At 38.3% G+C, this 21,619-nt stretch overlaps 1 protein-coding gene, 1 long non-coding RNA gene and 1 pseudogene across 6 annotated transcripts in view; 1 reads left to right on the top strand and 2 right to left on the bottom strand.

The window, feature by feature from the left end:
• The window catches only part of P4HA1 (prolyl 4-hydroxylase subunit alpha 1), a 104,534-nt gene that overhangs the window by 7,507 nt on the left and 75,408 nt on the right, over positions 1 to 21,619 (bottom strand). For all 5 annotated transcript variants that reach the window (XM_078077599.1, XM_078077597.1, XM_036114135.2 and 2 more), the window contains exons 10-11: positions 11,847 to 11,946; positions 2,727 to 2,780 (exon numbers count right to left, since the gene is read on the bottom strand). In XM_078077599.1, coding sequence (XP_077933725.1) covers positions 2,727 to 2,780; positions 11,847 to 11,946 — 154 coding nt within the window. The remainder of the gene's footprint in view (positions 1 to 2,726; positions 2,781 to 11,846; positions 11,947 to 21,619) is intronic.
• The window catches only part of LOC144382565 (uncharacterized), an 85,636-nt gene that overhangs the window by 57,219 nt on the left and 6,798 nt on the right, over positions 1 to 21,619 (top strand). The window lies entirely within an intron of this gene.
• LOC144382518 (enolase-phosphatase E1 pseudogene) lies at positions 15,693 to 16,700 on the bottom strand (annotated as a pseudogene).

The raw sequence follows: 21,619 nt of genomic DNA, 5'->3' as shown, positions 1-21,619 counted from the left end.
TCAGCAAGGAGTCTGCTTCTCCCTCTCCCCCTGCCCCTACCCCCTGCTCGTTCTCTGTCTCAAATAAATAAATAAAATCTTTTTTTAAAAATCTAAATCAAAATACAATACAGTCTCTTGGCAGTTATCCCAGGAAAATGAAAATGGATTTTTCACACAGAAATTTACACACATCTTTATTTGTGACAGCCCCAAACTGGAAACTACCCTAACATCCTTCAAAGGATGAATGACTAAACTGAGGTGTGTCCATACCATAAAATAGTACTCAGCAATACAAAAGGAACACACTATTGTTACATTCTGTAAGATCATGAACCTCAAGGGAATTATGCTGAGTGAAAAGAGAAGATCTCAAAAGGATACATCCTGCATACAAGTCCATCTGACATTTGTGAAACGACAATTAAGGAGACAGGTTAGAGCAGTGCTGACCAGCAGTTAGGCATGGGAAGCAGAGGGTATGTGCAGCCACAGAGCAGTACTATGAGGGAGTCTGGCAGCGATGGTGCACTTATGCACCTTGACTGTGGTGGTAGTTTCACAAAGCTACACATGGAATAAAACTGCATAGACACACACACACCCAAATTAGTGTAAATGTAACTGGTGAAATATGAATAAGCTCGGTGGCTCGTGCCAATGCCTATGTCTTGGTTTTGATAATGTGCTACAGTAATGGAAGATGTTAACAGTGGGGGAGGCTGAGGGAACGGTTCACGGGACCTCCTGGTACATTTCTTCACAACTTCCTAAGAATCTGTAATGATTTCTAAATAAAAAAACTAAGAAAAAAATTTAGTTGCACTAATATCAGGACTTGAATTATACTCTTTCACATCATCCAAGACTCTCAGACATTTTTCAATAATTGAAAATAGAAGGGAAAGAAACTAAAAATATATTCTTTGCTGGCCTACACAGAAGAGTCTAGGGTTCTGGGATTTAAGATGGTCAAGGGCTATAACACAATAAAGGCTGTGTTTTCTTTCAAAAGAATATACTCATTTTAAAATGGTAATAGATCAATAAATTTATTAAAGTACCTGAGGCAGTTCTTAGTTCTTAGAATTCATTTAATTTTTTAAAAATACTCCCTGAATTTATTTTACCTTTTTTTTTAAAGATTTTATTTATTTATTTGACAAAGAGCATGCATGTGCACAATCAGGGGAGCTGCAGAGGGAGAGTGAGAAACAGGCTCCTCACCAAGCAGGGAGCCTGACGTGGGGCTCAATCCCAGGACCTCGGGATCATGACCTGAGCCAAAGGCAGACGCTTAACCGACCGAGCCACCCAGGCACCCCTAGAATTCAGGTAATTATGATAAAGCTTAATTAAAGATTTGATAATGTATAATTTATAGCTTAATGTGAAAAAAGAAAAGCTACACCTTTTTAGCAAACTGCTTCGATATTATTTATTCTCCAGTGTCTCTACATCTATTTTGTATTTATCTTCCTATCTCTCAGCATATTCTTGTAATTTCTTCAGATTTATCAGCTAATTTACTAATTCACTTCAACTGCCTCTAATCTGTTTTAATTTATCCAAACTTTAAATTTCAACAATTACTTTTTTCTACCTAGAGCTTCCATTTGTTTTTCAAATGTTAAATCATTTTGAAAGTTTATTAATTTTTATCCTTTAATTTTTAAAAATATTATACAGTTATTTTATATTCTGTATCTGATAACTCAACTACCTAACATCCTGGGGGCATCTAAATGTGTGGGTTGTTTCAGTCTCACCAATGGTGTCTTATTACCAGTTAGTAATTTCTTTTTTAATCAGTTCCTGTTTGGCTGACCTTAATCTTGAAAATTCCTGAGGTGTTAGAATGAGGATGCCTGTTTTCTGCCAGGTACCAAGGAGCACTACCTAACTGAACAACTTTAATTTCTCCTCTTCCAGGGTAGTGAAAATTCAAATCCAAGGTTCATGTGGGAGCAGGCCTATGCTTTCAGACTTCCATACACATTACATCCCCACCAGGGTGATGACAGGCAACTCTCCTTAAGGCTCCTAACTCAAAGTAGATTATTTTCAGGCTATTCGTTCTCTGAGGGTGTAATCCTTTTGGAGATTCAGGTTTTATGCATGGGTCTCTCAGGTTCAGTAGCCTGCACAGTGGTAGGTTCTCTCACAGAGCTGTTAGTCCCCAAAGCTCTATATTCCTAGAGGCACATGCTTTCAGCTTCAGCTTTTCTGCCACCCCCTTTAACTCTAATTTTAGTTTCTAAGTTTTCCTTGTTCATTTTGCCTTTGGGAATTTCCTTTACTTTCTTCCAGGCTCAGCAATGCATTTAAAAGTATCTAATTTTTTTTACTGTGTATCTAAGGGTTTTTTACTGCTAAAAAGGTTTTATAGGGTATCTATTCCACCATGCTTCCACAAATTGCAAACAGACTATAAATTTTTAATACTAAAAGAACAGAATTAACACGTCATGCCTGAGTTTCAGCAGAACTCCTACCGTCTCCATTTTTTTTTTTTAAGATTTTATTTATTCCTTTGAGACACAGAGATACAGAGAGAGAGAGAGAGAGAGAAAGCATGAGCAGGGAGAGAGGCAGAGGGAGAGGGAGAAGCAGGCTCCTCGCTGAGCCAGGAGCCCGATGTGGGGCTTGATCCCAGGACCCTGGAATCATGACCTGAGCCGAAGGCAGACGCTTAACCATCTGAGCCACCCAGGCGCCCCCTTCCCCATTTTTTTTTTACTTACCCGTGCAAAATCAAAATGGGGTTCATACTGTCCTCCAACTCCATAATTTGCTACCTGAAGGAGAGGAACAAAGTATGCATTAAAAAGAATCAAGACTACTATTCAAAAAATTTGTAAGTCCTATTTTGGTGTCTTATATGTCATGGTTATGTAGTCCTAGAGAAGTAAGAAGCAAAGCAGTTTAAATCAATGAGAGTTCCTAAGAAACCAAGGATAAAAATCTAAGGACAGCTACTATATGATTATTTTAGAACCTTAGTTAATATGTTTTTCTTTAGCAAATGTTTGGGGTACATGTTTTCCTCTAATACATAACTTAAACTAAAATTTGAGTTAGAATTTTAAAATTAAAATGTTTAGTTATAATTTTCTAGAATCAGGGTTTTGAGATTTCTTTTTTTTTTTTTAAGATTTTATTTATTTATTTGACAGACACACAGCGAGAGAGGGAACACAACCAGGGGGAGTGGGAGAGGGAGAAGCAGGATTCCCGCGGAGCAGGGAGCCTGACGTGGGGCTCGATCCCAGGACCCCGGGATCATGACCCGAGCCGAAGGCAGATGCCCAACGACTGAGCCACCCAAGCGCCCCAGGGTTTTGAGATTTCTATTATTAATTTTTACTAAACATTTTCCTTTGGAATTTAAATCAAGACTGTTTTCCAAAGCCCCAAATGCTGGGAAACTCCCAATCTATTTTAATAAAATCTCCTCCTACATATTTTTTTTACCCTAAGGTAAAAGAGGGAGGAAGTTAATATGAAACTTAATTATTCCTGCTGGAGGGCCCTAACAATTTCAGTTGATAATGACAATCTCAGTGTGAAGCAGCAAAAGGAAGTAAGAAAAGTATCTCTAAGTTCTAGTCTTCTCAGTTATAATATATGTAACTTTCAGTACAATCTCAGTTTTCTTATTTGTAAACTAAGGAGAATGATACCTTCCTGAACTCCTTCCTTGCATCCCAATATGACAAAATGAAAGGAGAATGTAATTGAAAGAGCCCTGCTGATGAAATGAAAGAACATAATTAAGAGAGTGTTGCCCACAGCCCGGCTGAGATACAGCACAGAAGAGGCAGCTGGAAAAACGTGTGGGGTATACAGGAGGATTTACTAATCTCAGAGCACGTGCTGGACGGACAGGGATTTGGGGGACACTTCTCTAAGAACAAAATAGCTAGAAGGTGTCATTTCCCTTCCTTGTTCCCCCAGCCTAGATATGCAGAGACCTGTGGGAACCCGGGCAGCAGAACACTCTCCTGCTCACAGTGAGAGCCCTGCCTCCACATTCTTCCGCGCACATGCCCCGTCCATCCCAGGCAGCTTCAGGTCTTTCTCACACAGCAGACCTGCATGAACCTTACTAACTGCAAACCTCCTCCTTCCCTGAGCTCTTCTATGGACCCACCCCTCCATTCCAGCCTGGGCAGGAGTTTTCCCAGGGGCTGGAAGCCCTCACCCGCAGAAACCTGTGCAGATCTTGCCAGCACCATGAGCCCCAGCTCTCTCCAATACACTCTTAGCCAGAGTCCATCCAAAGCAGTGCCACAAGCCAGAAGTGTGCAAGTAGCCCTGACAGGGGCCTCCACCACTCCAAAGTGACTCCTACCCTGGGGAGAGGTGAAGATAAATACATGCACCTGTCAGACTGTGGCCCAGCAGGGGGCCAGTCTGATTGCAGGCCCCACCCTCCAACAAAAGCTTCTCAGGGCAAAACACAGGGAAAGCACCCGGCAGTTCAGTGCTATTGCATCTTTGGCAAACATCTGATCTGACTCAGTTTTAGCCTACAGTGGCCCCAGACTGGCCCACTAACAACACAGGGACCAAAACCTGCTCACAACAGGCAAGGAGAGTCATTGCAGACGACGGGACTAAAGGCAAACTTGGCTCAGCTGCAACAGTAGGGTGCATGCAACAGAGGAGATACCCCTGAAGCACTGGGTTCTGGTGAACAGGGGACATTGCACTGCAGGGCACTACAGGACCTCTTCTTCATAAAGCCACTACTTTCAAGAGCAGGAGACACAGCTGATTTACCTGACACATAGAAACAGACACTGAGAGTTAGACAAAATAAGGGGACAGAGGACTATGACCCAAAATGAAAGATCAGGACAAAATTACAAGAGACCTAAGTGAAACAGAGGTAAGTAATATACCTGATAGAGAATTTAAAGTAATAGTCATAAAGATACTCACTGGACTTGAGAACAAAGTGAAGGACCTCAATGAGACCCTCAACAAAGAGATAGAAAACATAAAAAAGAACCAATCAGAGATGAACAACTCAATAACTGAAATTAAAAATACACTAGAGGGAATAAATAGAACAGAGGAAGTAGAACAGAGTAAAGGAAAGCAATCAAGTTGAACAGAAAAGAGAAAAAAAGATAATAAATGAAAACAGACTAAGAGAACTCAGTGACACCATAAAATGTAGTAATATTTGCATTACACAGATTCTAGAAGGAAAAGAGAAAGAAAAGGAAGTAGAAAATTTATTTGAAGAAATAATAGCTGAAAAGTTCCCAAATCTGGGGAAGGAAACAGAAATCCAGCTCCAGGAGGTACAGAGAACCCCCAACAAAATCAACATGAAGGTCCACACCAAGACACAAAGTAATTAAAATGGCAGAAAGCAGTGATAGCGAATTTTAAAAGCAGCAAAAGAAAATAGACTACTATATGCATATGATGTTATATATAAACCTCATGGTAGCCATAAATCAAAAACTGGTAATAAATATGCAAAAAAATAAAGAGAAAGGAATTCAAGTGTATCACTAAAGAAAGCCAGCAAAGCATGAGAGAAGAGAACAAGAGAAAAAAGGAAGAACTACAAAAGCAACCATAAAACAAGTAACAAAATGACAATAAGTACATACCTATCAATAATTATTTTGAATGTAAATGGACTAAGCACTCCAATCAAAAAACAGGGTGACAAAATGGATAAAAAAGGCAAGACACATCTATATGCTACCTACAAGAGACTCATTTCAGACCTAAAGACACATGCAGATTGAAAGTGAAGGGATTTTGTAAAAACATTTATCCTGCAAGTGGAAGTGAAAAGAAAACCAGGATAGCAATATTTATATTGGACAAAACAGATTTTAAAACAAAGACTGTAACAAAAGACAAAGAAGGACACTATATAATCATAAAGGGGACAATCCAACAAGAAGATATAACAATTGTAAACATTTATGCACCCAACATGGGAGCACCCAAATACATAAAACAGCTAATAACAAACATAAAGGGGGCTGCCTGTGTGGCTCAGTCGGTTAAGCGTCTGCCTTCGGCTCAGGTCATGATCTTGGAGTCCTGGGATTGAGCCCTGTGTCGGGCTCCCTGCTCAGCAGGGAGTCTGCTTCTCCCTCTCTCTGCCCCTCCCTTCACTCCTGCTCTCTCTTGCTCACTCTCTCAAATAAACAAAAATCTTAAAAAAAGAAACCATAAAGGAAATAATTGGCAATGTTACAATAATACCAGGGGACTTTAACACTCACACCAATGGACAGATCATTCAAACAAAAAAAATCAATAAGAAAAGAGTGGCTTTGGATGACACACTGGACCACATGGATCTAATAAGATATACTCAGAACATCCCACCCTAAAACAGCAGAATATACATTCACGTGCACATGGACCATTCTCCAGAACAGGTCACATATTAGGTCACAAAACAAGTCTCAACAAATTAAAAAGATTAAAGTCATACCAAATATCTTTTTTGACCACAATGCTATGAAACTAGAAATCAACCACAAGAAAAAACTGGAAAGGACACAAATACATGGAGGTTAAATAACATGCTACTAAACAATGAATGGGCCAACCAAGAAATCAATAAAAAAAAAAGTACATGGAAACAAATGAAAATGGTCCAAAATCTTTGGGATGCAGCAAAACCTGTCCTAGGAAGGAAGTTTATAGCAATGCAGGCCTACCTCAAAAACAAGAAAAACCTCAAATACACAACCTAACCTTACACCTAAGAGAGCTAGAAAAAGAACAAACAAAACCCCAAACCAGTAAGAAGATGAAAATAATAAAGATTAGAGCAGAAATAAATGAAATAGAAACTACAAAAACAGATCAATGAAACCAGGAGCTGATTCTTTGAAAAGATCAATAAAATTGATAAGCCTCTAGCCAGACTCATCAAAAAAAAAAAAAAAAAAAAGAGGAATCAAATAAACAAAAACAGAAATCAAAGAGGAGAAATAACAATCGACACCAAAGAAATACAAAGAATTGTAAGACAATATTAGGGGGGCGCCTGGGTGGCTCAGTCGTTAAGCGTCTGCCTTCGGCTCAGGTCATGATCCCAGGGTCCTGGGATCGAGTCCCACATCGGGCTCCCTGCTCGGCGGGAAGCCTGCTTCTCCCTCTCCCACCCCCCTGCTTGTGTTCCTGCTCTCGCTATGTCTCTCTCTGTTAAAAAAAATAAATAAAATCTTAAAAAAAAAAAAAAAAAAAAAAGACAATATTAGGAAAAATTATATACCAACAAATTGGACAACCTAGGAAAAAATGGGTAAGTCCTAGAAACATATTAACCTCCTAAAACCAAATCAGGAAGAAACAGAAAATAGAGACTGATTTGGCAATGAAATTGAATCAGTAATCAAAAACTCACAACAAACACATGTCCAAGACCAGATGGCTTCACAGGTGAATTCTATCAAGTATTTAAAGAAGAGTTATACATATTCTCGAACTATTCCAAAAATAGAAGAGGAAGGAAAGCTTCCAAATACATTCTATGAGGCCAGCATTACCCTGATACCAAAACCAGATAAGACACTACACAAGAGAAAACTACAGGCCAATACCTCTGATGAACACAAAAATCTTCAACAAAATATTAGAAAACCAAGTTCAACAATACATTAAAAAACTCATTCAACATGGGGCGCCTGGGTGGCTCAGTAAGCCGCTGGCTCTTGATTTCAGCTCAGGTCATGATCTCAGAGTCCTGGGACTGAGTCCTATGTTGGGCTCTGTGCTTAGAGGGAGTCTGCTTGACTCTCCCTATCCCCCTGCCCCTCCTCTTGCTCTCTCTCTCTCTCAAAATAAATAAATAATCTTTAAAAAAAATACAACTCATTCACCACGATCAAGTGGGATTTATTCCTGGTATGCAAGGGTGGTTCAATATTTGCAAAACAATCACTGTGATATTGTCACATCAATAAGATAAAGGATAAAAACCATGTGATTATTTCAATAGATTCAGAAAAAGCATTTCACAAAGTATAACATTCATTCATGATACAAACCTTCAACAAAGGAGGTTTAGAGGGAACACAGTAACATAATAAAGGCCATATATGAAAAACAGCTACTCAAATGAGGAAAAACAGAACTTTTCCCCTAATGACAGGAAGAAGACAAGGATGTCCATTCTTTTTTTTTTTTTTAAGATTTTATTTATTTATTTGACCTAGAAAGAGAGACAGAAAGAGTACACAAGCAGGGGGAGCAGCAGAGGGAGAGGGAGAAGTAGGCTCCCTGCTGAGCAGGGAGCCCGATGCGGGGCTCGATCCCAGGACACTGGGATCATGACTTGAGCCGAAGGCAGACGCTTAACCAACTGAGCCACCCAGGCGCCCCAAGGATGTCCATCTTTACTATTTTTATTCAACATAGTACTGGGAGCTGTAGCCACAGCAATCAGACAAGAAAAAAAAAATAGAAGGCATTCAACATGGTAAGGAAGAAGTAAAACTTCCATTATTTGCAGATGACATGATACTATATATAGAAAATCCTAAAGACTCCACCAAAAAAACTACTTGAACTGATAATTCAGTAAGGTCACAGGATACAAAATTAATATACAGAAGTCCATTTGCATTTCTATACACTGATAATAATGAAGTAGCAGAAAGAAATTAAGAAAACAGTCCCAGTTACAATTTAACCAAAAATAATAGAATACCTAGGAATAAACTCAACCAAGGAGGTGAAAGACCTGTACTCAGAAAACTACAGAACACTGATGAAAGAAATTGAAGATGACTATAAAACACTGATGAAAGAAACTGAATGGAAAGATATTCCATGCTCATGAATTAGAAGAACAAATACTGTTAAAATGTCCATACTGCCCAAAGCAATCTACAGATTTAATGCAATCCCTATCAAAATACCAACAGTATTTTTTACAGAACTAGAACAAAGAATACAAAAATTTGTATGGAACCACAAAAGACCTCCAACAGCCAAAGCAATCTATTTTTTTTTTAAGATTTTATTTATTTATTTTGAGAGAGAGGGAGAGAGTGAGAGAGAGAGCATAGCAGGGGAGGGGCAGAGGGAGAGAGAGAGGCAGATCCCCGGCAGAGCAGGGAGCCAGACTTGGGGCTTGATCTCAGGACCCTGGGATCATGGCCTGAGCTGAAGGCAGATGCTTAACTGACTGAGCCACCTAGGCACCACTAGCCAAAGCAATCTTGAAAAAGAAGAACAAAACTGCAGGTACCATACACAAACATAAAGTTGAAATGGATTAAAGAACCAATGTGATACCTCAAACCATAAAAATCCTAGCAGAGAGCACAGGCAGTGATTTCTCTGACATTGGCTGTAGCAACATTTTTCTAGACATGTCTCTTATGGCAAGGGAACAAAAGCAAAAATAAACTACTGGGATTACATCAACATAAAAAGCCTCTGCACAGCAATCACAAAACGAAAAGGCAAACTATTGAATAGGAGAAGATACTTGCAAACGATGTATCTGATAAAGGGTTGGTATCCAAAATACAAAAGAACTTATACAACTCAACACCCAAAACACAATCCAATTTAAGAATGGGCATAAGACATGAACACACATTTCTCCAAAGATGACATAGAGATGGCCAACAGACACATGAAAATATGCTCAACATCATTCATCATCAGGGAAATGTAAATCAAAACCACAATGAGATATCAACTCACACCAGTCAGAATGGCTAAAATCAAAAATGCAAGAAACAACAGGTGTAGGCGAGGTTGTGGAGAAAAAGGGACCCTCGTGCACTGTTGGCGGGAATGTAAATTGCTGCAGCCATTGTGGAAAACAGTATGGAAATTCCTCAAAAAATTAAAAATAGAATTACCATATGATCCAGTAATTCCAGAATACAAAAACACTAATTCAACAAGATATATGCACCGCTACATTTATTGCAGCATTATTTACAACAGCCAACTTTTGGAAGCAACTCAAGTGTTCATTGGCAGATGAATGGATAAAGTTATGGTATATAAGCACAATGGAATATTACTCAGCCACAAAAAAAAGAATGAAATCTAGCCATTTGCAACATCATGGATGGATCTAGAGAAGATAATGCTCAGTGAAACAAATTAGTCAGAGAAAGACAAATATCATATGATTTCACTCATATGTGGAATTTAAGAAACAAACAAAGGAAAAAAAGAGACAAACCAAAAAACAGACTTAACTATAGAGAACAATCTGATGGTTACTAGATAGGAGATGGGTGGTGGGGATGGGTGAAATAGATGATAGGGATTAAGAGTACACTTATCATGATGAGCACTGAGTAATGTACAAAATTGCTGAATCACTACATTGTACTTCTGAGACTAATATAAAATTGTATGTTAACTATACTGGAATTTAATAAAATAGAAAGAAAAGAAAAAGAAAGCATAAACAACTAAAAAAACCCCCAAAGCCAAAAAACAAAAAAAGACCTATCAGACTTCATCAAAATCAAAAATTTTGTGCCAAACGACACCATCAAGAAAATGAAAGATGACCTACAGAACGGGAGAAAATATTTACAAACCATATATCTGATAATGCTCCTATATCCAGAATGAAAAAAGAACACTTACAACTCAACAACAAAAACACAAACAACCCAATTAGTCAAAGGATTTGAACAAAAATTTTTTAAAAGAAATAAATGGCAAATATGCACATGAAAAGATGCTCAACATCATTAGCCATCAGGGAAATGCAAATGAAAACTGTAATGAGAAAAAAGAAACAGACAAGAATAAGTGTTGACACAGATGTGAAAAACTGTAATCCTCATACTCTGTCAATGGAATTATAAAATTGTGCAGCCATTTTGGAAAACAGTTTGGCAGTTCCTCAAACTGTAAAGTCACCACATGACTCAGCAGTTCCACAGATACCTATATACCCAAGAAAAAATTAAATGTTTGTACAAAAACGTGTACACAAACATTCATAGCAGCACTAGTCATTATAGTCAAAAAGTGCAAACAACCCAAATATCCTTCAGCTGATAGATACATGAAGTTGTGATACATCCAAACAATGGAATATTATTCAGGCATGAAAAAGAATAAAGTGCTGATACATTGAAAACATTACATTAAGTGATATAAGCCAGATACAATAGGCCACATATTGTATTATTCCATTTATATGAAATATCTAGAAAAGGCAACTTCATAGATAGACAGAAAGGAGATTAGTAGTTGCCACTGGCATTAGGAAGAGGGAATGGAGAGTGACTGCTTAAAGTTTTTGAAGTGATGAAATAGTCTTATAATTAGATAGTGGTGATAGCTGCATAAGCATGTGCATGTAATAAAACCAGGGTAAATTTTAAGGTATGTGAATTCTATCTCAATAGAAAAGAGAAAAAAAACACATTAAAAAAAAAAAAAACTGCCCCTGGTTACCTGACAGGTTTAGTTAGGAATGACAAAAAATTATATAATAAATATATATTAAATATATTTATATTTTATTATATTATATATTATAATATATATTATAATATATATTATATTAATATTTATATAATAAATATTAATGTTACATATTGTTCATTTCCCTATAAATTTATACCTAACAGTACGAGTTTTTAATGTTTTGTAAAAGAATTTTAGAGCTCACAGACTAATCCTAATTTTTCCCATTGATTATTAAAGAGTAGCTTGTTTGGTTTCAGCTTGCATATTCACTTTTAGGGTCCCAAACTCTCCTACAATACCTAATCAGTGCCCATACAATGTTAGGAAATCTCATCTGCAACATTTTTTGAAAAAGTGTAAAGAAATAATGTGATAGCATATGGTTTAAGGATAATGTGATTACCTACCTGTAATTCCTCTGCTGTGGAAACATCTAGTCCTGTTAGATCTTGTATTCTCATATTAATTCGAGACACCACAGGGTTTTCATAGCCAGAGAGCCAGGCACTAAGAACAAGAAGACAATATTACTTATAATGTTTCAATACATAAAGACTAATAGCCATCATTTTAAAAGCCGTAATATATGGGACATTAAGCCTTATCTATAGGCATTTAGTTGGCTTGCTTGTTTGATAAGATTTTTATTAAACAATGTTGTCATTTTTTTTAAAAATGCTACACTTTACAGTTAAAGGTTAGAAAAGAAAAAAACTCATTTATTACAGAGTTTCTTTGAAAACAGCTGGATTAATGTAAGAAGGCTATATAGGGCTATTACATTGAGAATTTTTAAAAATTCTGTAAAAATACATACCAAACTGAAAACAATTTTTCTTTTTACATTAGGCATAGGAACTGACTGGGGTGGAGGTCATAGGGTTTTTAGCTTGATTTATATAGTGTAAATATTTTATAAGAAAAAAATTCATGTAGGGGCGCCTGGGTGGCTCAGTCAGTTAAGCATCTGACTCTTGATTTCGGCTCAGGTCATGATCTCAGGGTTGTGAGATTGAGCACTGTGCTGGGCTCTGTACTCAGTGGGGAGTCTGCTTGGGATTCTCTCTCCCTCTGCCCCTACCCCCGCTCACACACTCTTTCTCTCTAAAATAATTAAATCTTTAAAAAAATAAATAAAAAAAAAATTCATGTATTACTTGCATAAATAAAAATAAGTTTTTAAAAGGTACCAAAACACCCAGTAGGAGGACTATAATAAAAACAGGTGGACGGGGGCACCTGGGTGGCTCAGTCAGTTAAGTGTTCAACTCTTAGCTCAGAGCCTGATCTCAGGGTCTTGAGTTCAAGCCCCATGTTGGGCTCCATGCTGGGCGTGGAGCCTACTTAAAATAAAACAAAATAAAACAAAAAGATGGACAATAACAGGTGCTGATGAGAATGTGAAGAAATCAGAACCCTCACACATTGCTGGTAGGAATGTAAAAATGGTGCAGCCAGTTTGGAAAACAGTTTGGCAGTTCCTCAAATTTTTAAACATACAGTTACCATATGACTCAGCAGTTCCACTTCCAGGTACATACCCAAGAGAAATTAAAACATATGTTCATACAAAAACTTGTACATGAATGTTCATAGCAGGATTATTAATGGCCAAAAAGTGGAAATAATCCAAATATTCACCAACTGATGAGTAGATACATAAAATGTGATACATCCATATGATGGATTATTGTGCCATGAAAAGGAATCGGGTACTGATAAATGCCACAATACGGATGAACCCTGAAAACACTGTTAAGTAAGCAAGATACAAAAGACCACATACTATGATTCCATTTATAGGAAATATCCAGAATAGGCAAGTCAACAGATAGAGAAAGTAGATCAGTGGTTGCCAGAGGAAGGCGGAAATGGGGAAATGGGGAGTTAACTGCTAATAAGTACAGGCTTTCTTTTCAGGGTGATGGGAATGTTTGGAAATTAGATAATGGTAAAGGTTGCACAACTAAAAACACTAAAAACCATTGAATTATACACTTTAAAGGAGTGAATTTTATGGTATGGGAACTATAGCTAAATTTAAAAAGGCACCCCAAATTAAGCTATCTCCTATGGTCTATCAGCTTTCTTTCTTCACTTCTCTCATCAACCTCTGATTCCATGATCCCTCATTTCAACAACATTCTTGCTAAATGCCTAAATTAAACTCTCTGGCAAAAATATTATCCTCAATGAATTTTTTTCTCTAAGCTTATACCTGTGTCATCAAACTCTACTGGAGAAAGTCATGAAATAGGGCAAATGTGTTCCACTGATAATTCATGAACACCAACTTCAAATGGGTCCTTACTCCTACTCCTTCTTCTACTCTGAACCCCAACCCACCTCAGCTTCCCCCTTCTCTCAGTACATATCCCCTACTTCAGAGAATATAGAAACCATACACTTTACCTACATTTGCATCTATCTGTTCCTTTTAGATCATCTAGTTCCTTCATTCCAGTTCCAGAGAGGAAATTTCTCTCCATTATCTATGCTAACCCTCTGCCTTAGATTCTATAATTTTCTGACATTTTAGGAAGCATAATTCATTGATCAGCCCTTCTCTCTCTTACATAATCAACTTTCCTTCTCAATTCCTCCCACAGCTTTTAACTGAGCTTAAGTCTCTTCTCCCTTAAATAAATAAACAAACATTGGGCGCCTAGATGGCTCAGTCAGTTGAGTGTCTGCCTTCAGCTCAGGTCATGATCCCGGGGTTCTGGGATCGAGCCCCATGTTGGGCTCCCTGATCACTGGAGAGCCTGCTTCTCCCTCTCCCTCTGCCTATTGCTCTGCCTCTTGTGCTCTCTCTCTCTGTCAAATAAATAAAATCTTAAAAAAAAAAACAAAAACAACTGAACCAGGATAATTACTACTGTTAGAAAATTGACATTTCTCATATCCATGCCAAAAGAAAATATATAGGATTCTTCTTGATCTGATAGACTGATTTCAGGAAAATCATTTTAAAAATAGTAAATAACAATATAATTTCTCAAACTATGCTAAGAAGTTGTCAGAAAGGCAGCTATAATCTATAATTAGAATTGACAGGATTAGGGGCGCCTGGATGGCTCAGTTGGTTAAGTGTCTGCCTTCGGCTCAGGTCGTGATTCCAGGGTCCTGGGATAGAGCCCTATGTTGGGCTCTCTGCTCAGCAGGGAGTCTACTTCTCCCCCTCCCTCTGCTCACTTGCTCTCTCTCACTCTCACGTGTGCATGCTCTCTAATAAATAAAATCTTAAAAAAAATAAAAAGAATTCACAGGATTAGGACTGTATTTTGAAACATTAAGAACCACATCTCTTTTTTAACTTTACATTAATGCACCTTTTTCACTGGTAAGGTGATTTTTGCTGTGGATGCCACAACGATTAGCAAGTCTCTTCTTAAGTAAGATACACTCTCTGGTTCAAGACTAAAATGAGTTTTCTTTCTAATTTTGCCCTCTCTTGGAACACAAGCAACTATCTTTGTCTTTTGTATGCAGGTAGGCAAATATTGTGAAATGCAGTTATTGCAATCTTCTAGATTTTATTCTCTCACAATTAAACAGGGCAATTATTTATTATTAAGAATAAGATTCTGGGGTGCCTGGGTGGCTCAGTCATTAAGCGTCTGCCTTCGGCTCGGGTCATGATCCCAGGATCCTGGGATTGAGCCCTGCATTGGGCTCTCTGCTCCACAGGAAACCCTTTCCCTCTCCCACTCCCCCTGCTTGTGTTCCCTCTCTCACTGTGGCTCTCTGTCAAAGAAGTAAGTAAAAATCTTAAAAAAAAAAAGACTCTGAGGGGCGCCTGGGTGGCTCAGTCAGTCAAGCATCTGCCTTCAGCTCAGGTCATGATCTCAGGGTCCTGGGATGGAGTCCGGCATCGGGCTTCTTGCTCAGCAGAGTCTGCTTCTCCCTCTCCCGCTCCCCCTGCTTGTGCTCTTTGTCTCTCAAATAAATAAAATCTTAAAAAAAAAAAAAAAAAGACTTTGAAACACTTTCAGTTTTTAAAATAGCAAGGCTTCTGAAATACTGCTCAAAACTAGCTTTCAATTTTGGTATATGACCTGATACTGACACATTTGATCTGTTAATAGTTTTTTCTATCAACTATACTTTGCCCTCAGTAGGGGTTAGTGTTGTAGTTTCAAATAACTTTTACAGAAATAGATTTTAAAATAAGTTTTAATTTCACTGAATGGAGATTTTTATCACTCATGTACCTGTAGAAGGTAATTTGAGCACATACATATTTGCCTACATATGTGTGTGTGTGTGTATATGTTTTTAAAGTAAGTTACTCTTACCATTAAAATAAACCAGACTACACGGACAAACTATGAGAAACAGTTTGTCTTCCTTAGAAATCCTTTTCTAGGTTGAAGAGGACAAGTAGTTTGCTGAATGATTTGAGGCTATAGGCTTTTCATCATTTCTTAACTCCACCTAGCCATGTCTCACCACCACAGCAATAAGCATGTCCACTTCCTCAGCAGCACGAGCCTCTAATGTGTCAAAAAAAGGCTGTTGACTGAGCATTCAATGCTGTTTTGCAGTCTTTCAACAACTCTCTCTCCACTTTATGCCCAACCTTGGCATCAAAGAAACTATCCACAAGCTCAAGAATATCTTCCTCTGTAGAGCGCACAAGTCATAGTTTCTGTGCCTCTACCCTCCCTGAAGAATAGATATACACCTTCATTCCAGCTTCTCTCCATTTCCTAGCTGCTGGAATGACATCTTCAATGAATGCTGCTCTTATTCTCCCAGCTGTAAAATACTGCCTTCCACATGAATCTTTATATTTGTTATCAGTACCATGGTTTTCCATCCAGAGATCTCTGCCAGCACACATGATCTACCACAGCCTGGACATCTATTGTAGATCATCCACCCCATTCCCACATGTTGCAGAGGTCAAAATACCCTATCCTGATGGGAATCCTCTTCAGCCTGTTACCTCAAAAGACTGAGGTCCTACTGGCACTCTTCTTTCCAAGAAGGAAGAAGTATTTTTCTCTGCGGTTAATTCTTAACATTTTCTCTGATATAAGGAAATAAGATGCTCTTCACAAAAGCAATCATGCTAATAGTCCTTCTGATATATAACAAGACCACAGTGACTTTGGTGGGCACCTACTGGATGCTACTATGGGAATCACCCTTGGTCCAGAGGGTGGAGAGTGGCGGCAGCTGTGCCCCCAGAACCATTCATCTCAGAGCTGGCAACTGCCTGCAACTGAAGCACTTCAGGGAGAGGCTACCTCCATGCCCCCAGAAGTGGAGAAGGCAGCTACCCCTAATGTTTTTACAGTACTATATATCTTACTTTGTAGCATTTTTCACACTAATTGTATATTAATTTATTGTTTGATTAAGATGTCTTCATTCAACTACTAGTCCCAAATACGTAAATTCTGCCTGGTTTTGCTCACCACTGTATCTGCAGAACCTATTACAGTGCCTGGCACATAGCAGATGCTCAATAAATATTTGCTGAATGAAGAAATGAATGAATCATAGAGACTTCCCAGAACTAATCCAAGATTTATTCTATTTTACCATACTACTTGTCGGTGATCCCTTGTAAATTTATATGGACTGGCTGAGTAGAATTCCTTAGTGTAGCAGAAATAGGAAGGATCCAAGAATTTTACTGTTATAAAGGGTGTAGCCGATAAATACATTAAGAACTTAACTTCTCTAAATTCTGACTGAGTTCCTAGTAGAACTAGGAACTAATCTAGTCTGTCAGTGTACCTATATTTCTGGCTGGCAACAATTTGATAGATTTTTGAACTTTATAATCCACAAACTACTGACTTGATTTTTATAGATAACTGCAACACAAAATTGGCAAGTGTTCTATTAAAATTTCAGGGGCACCTGGGTGGTGCAGTTGGCTAAGCATCCGACTCTCAGTTTCGGCTCAGGTTGTGATCTCAGCATTGTGAGATCAAGCCCTGCACTGGGCTCCGTGCTCAGCACTGAGTCTCTTTCCTTCTCCCTCTGTCCCTCCCCCTGCTCGTGCATGCTCTCTCTCTCTCTCAAAATAAATATCTTTAAAAAAAATTCAAACTAGATGCATCTTTTTTTTTTAATGTTTTATTTATTTATTCATGAGAGTCAGAGAGAGAGAGAGGAGAGGAGAGGCAGAGGGAGAAGCAGGCTCCCTACCTAGCAGGGAGCCCGATGCGGGACTCGATCCCAGGACCCTAGGATCATGACCTGAGCCGAAGGCAGACGCTTAACCATCTGAACCACCCAGGCACCCAAACTAGATGCATCTTGAGAATTGTTCCTATTCCATCCTGGAACCTATCACCCACAGAGAACCTGTCTCCTACTTCTGTTACCTTCAACTTCCTTCCTTGCTACCACAAGCATCGATTCCTACCTTTTCTCTAATACTTTGGTAGAAGCATCATCCTTCAGCCTTACAGAGACTGGATCTTTTCTCTACATTTTTGAACCTACCCTTTCTAACTCAAATTGTTGCTAGACAGAAAGACAGGTACACGGACATACTAGATTAGCTCCTAGTTCTACTAAGAACTCAGTCAGAATTGGGAGAAAGAAGTTCTAACTCAACCTACCAATTACTGCCTCTCTTTTTATCTTTAATCTTTTCTTTGACAATGCTTACTCTTCGGCTAAAGTTTCCTGCTACCAAGAACGCCTTCACTTTTGTTATTCTAGCAAATTACCATTACAATCTTTCACTTTACACTTTTAAAATTATAAAAGCAAGAAATGTGGGGCATCTGGGGGATTCAGTCAGTTAAGCATCCAACTCTTGATCTCAGCTCAGGTCCTGAACTCAAGCTCGTGAGTTTAAGCCTGGTGCTGGACTCTATGCTGGGTGTGGAGCCTACACACACATAAATAAATAAAATTTATATATATATAAAAGCAAGAAATGTTTGTTATATTCAATAAATAGTCCTGGGACAATGGATAACCACATGCAAAAGAAAGACGTTGTCCCTACCTCATATCATAAAAAAAAAAAAAAGACCTCAAAAGGGATTAAAGACCTAAATGTAAAAGCTAAAATTATAAAACTCTTAGTAAGTGTAAATCTTTGTGATCTTAAATTAGACACTAGTTTAGCTATGACATCAGAAGTATAAGCAACAACAAAAAAATAAACTGGGTATCATCAAAATTAAAAATTTTGTGCTTCAAAGGACACCATCAATAAAGTGAAAAGACAACTCAGAGAATGGAAGAAAATCTCTGCAAATCAAATGTCTGATAAGGACTTGTGTCTAAAATATATAAAGAACTATTACCACTAAATAAAAGATAACTCAATTTAAAAATGGGCAAAGGATCTAAATAGTCTCCAAAGAAAATATACAAATGGCCAATAAGCACATGGAAAGATGCTCAACATCATTAGCCACTGGGAAATGCAAATCAAAACCACAATGAGATAGCATATCACACCCACTAGGATGGCTATAATCATCAAAAGGACAGACAGTAACAAGTATTGATGAGGATGTGAAGAAACTGGAATAACCCATACATTGCTGGTAGGATTGTAAAATGGTACTGCCACTTTGGAGAAGTTTGGCAGTTCCTCAAATGGGTAAATACAGAGTTACCATATGACCTAGCAATTTCACTCCTAGGTATATACCCAAGAGAAACTTAAACTTATGTTCACATAAAAACTTGTACATGAATGTTCAGAGCAGCATTATTCATAATAGCCAAAAAGTAGAAACAACCCAACTGTCTATCAATAGATGAATAAAAGATAAATAAAATGTGGTATATCCATACAATGGAATATTATTCAGCCATGAAAAGGAATGAAGTACAGATACATACATCAACATCAATGAACCTTACAAATACGGCAAGTAAAAGAAGCCAGATGCAAAAGGCCACATATTATATGATTTCATTTATATGTAATATCCAGAACAGGGACACCTGGGTGGTTCAGTTGGTTAAGTGTCTGACTTCAGCTCTGGTCATGGTCTCAGGATCCTGGGATCGAGCCTTGCATTGTGCTCTGTGCACGACAGGGAGAACAGAGGGTCTGTTTGTCCCTCTCCCTTTGCCCATCCCCCTGCTCATGCTCTCTCTCTCTCATATAGATAAATAAAATCTTTAAAAAAAAAAAAAAAAATCCAGAACAGGCAAATCCATAAAGACAGAAAGTAGATTTGTGGTCACCCAGGGCTGAGCTGGTGGGGGCGGGGGCGGGGGGGGGGGGTTGTGAATTGAGGGTTGGGTAGTTATTGCTAAAGCAGAATTTCTCTTCCAGGTAATGAAAATGTTCTAAAATTCATTGTGGTGAGGGGCGCCTGGGTGGCTCAGTTGGTTAAGTGGTTGCCTTTGGCTCAGGTCATGATCCCAGGGTCTTAGGATTGAGCCCCACATCAGGCTCCCTGCTCAATGAGCAGCCTGCTTCTTCCTCTCCACTGGTTGTGCTCTCTCTCTCGCACTCTCTCTCTCAAATAAATAAAATCTTTTAAAAAATAAAATAAAATTCATTGTGGTGATGGACACACAACTCTGGATATATTAAAAGCCACTTAATTGTACATTTTCAACCAATGAATTGTACGGTACATGTATCTCCCAATAAAGCTATTTAAAAAAAGAAATACATATAAAAATTTCAAACTGCATATACAAAAGAATACAAAGTCCCTTTCCTAGTCCCACTCCTCACAGGTAAACTGTATGTTATAACAAATAGGTACATATCCTCTCAACATTTCTCCCTGTGTATAAACAAATATACAGAGAATTTTTTAATAAATAGGAATCTACTCACCTTCCAATCTCTCACATCAATATACACATTCACTTTTTCTCCCTGAAAATACTTCTGACATCTTCCAAGTCAATACATATAGCACAACTTCAGTTTAAAAAAAAATATTGTGGGGGCGCCTGGGTGGCTCAGTTGGTTAAGCGACTGCCTTCAGCTCGGGTCATGATCCTGGAGTCCCGGGATCGAGTCCCACATCGGGCTCCCTGCTCGGCAGGGAGTCTGCTTCTCCCTCTGACCCTCCTCCCTCTCATGCTCTCTGTCTCTCATTCTCTCTCTCTCAAATAAATAAATAAAATCTTAAAAAAAAAAAAATATTGTGGTAAAAAAATACATAACATAAAATTGACCATTTAACCATTTTTAAGTGTAAAATTCAATAGCATTCACAAAGTTGTACAATGATCACCACTATTTCCAGAACTTCTCATCATCCCAAACAGACACTCTGTACCCATTAAACAGTAATTTGCCATTTTGGGCACCTGGGTGGCTCAATCAGTTGAGTGGCTGCCTTTGGCTTGGGTTATGATCCCAGGGTCCTGGGATGGAACCCCGCATCAGGCTCCTTGCTCAGCAGGGAGTGAGCTTCTCTACCTGACCCTCCCCCATCTTGTGCTCTCTCTCTCACTCTCTCAAATGGATGAATAAAATCTTTTAAAAAAATAATAATTTGCCATTTCTCTCTCCTCCCAGCCCCTGGTAACCTCTAATCCACTTTTTAGCTGCATGATTTTTTCATTCTAGGTACCTCCTATATAGAATCACATAATATTTGTCCTTTTGCATCTTATTTCATGTGGTATAATTTCCTCAAGGTTCATCCATATTGTGGCATGTATCAGAATTCCATTCCCTTTTAAGGCCGAATGATATTCCATTATATGGATATACAACATTTTATCTATTCATCCATGAATGCACACCTGGGTTGCTTCCACCTTTTGGCTACTGTGAATAATGCTGTTATGAACATGAGTGTACAAGTACCTGCTTGAGTCCCTCCTTTCAATTCTTTTGGGTTATGCCTAGCAGTGTAATTTCTGGATCATATAGTAACCCTATGTTTAACTTTTTGAGGAAATACCAGACTCTTTTCCATAACAACTATATCACTTTACATTTCCATTCCACAGTGTTTTTTAACTACTGCTTTTCATTTTTTAAAATTTATTTATTAAAGATTTTATTTATTTTTGAGAGAGAACAAGTGGGGAGAGGGGCAGAGGAGAAGCAGGCTCGATGTAGGACTCCATCCCAGTAACCTGGGATCATGACCTCAGCCAAAGGCAGATGCTTAACCAACTGAGCCACCCAGGCACCCCCATTTTTTTCATTTTTAAAGATTTATTTATTTGAGAGACAGAGAAAGCACGCATGAGAGCATGAGCA

Source organism: Halichoerus grypus, chromosome 7, assembly GCF_964656455.1.
Source record: "Halichoerus grypus chromosome 7, mHalGry1.hap1.1, whole genome shotgun sequence".
In the NCBI taxonomy this organism is placed as follows: Eukaryota; Metazoa; Chordata; class Mammalia; order Carnivora; family Phocidae; genus Halichoerus; species Halichoerus grypus.
This window is presented reverse-complemented; position numbering and strand designations above follow the sequence as displayed.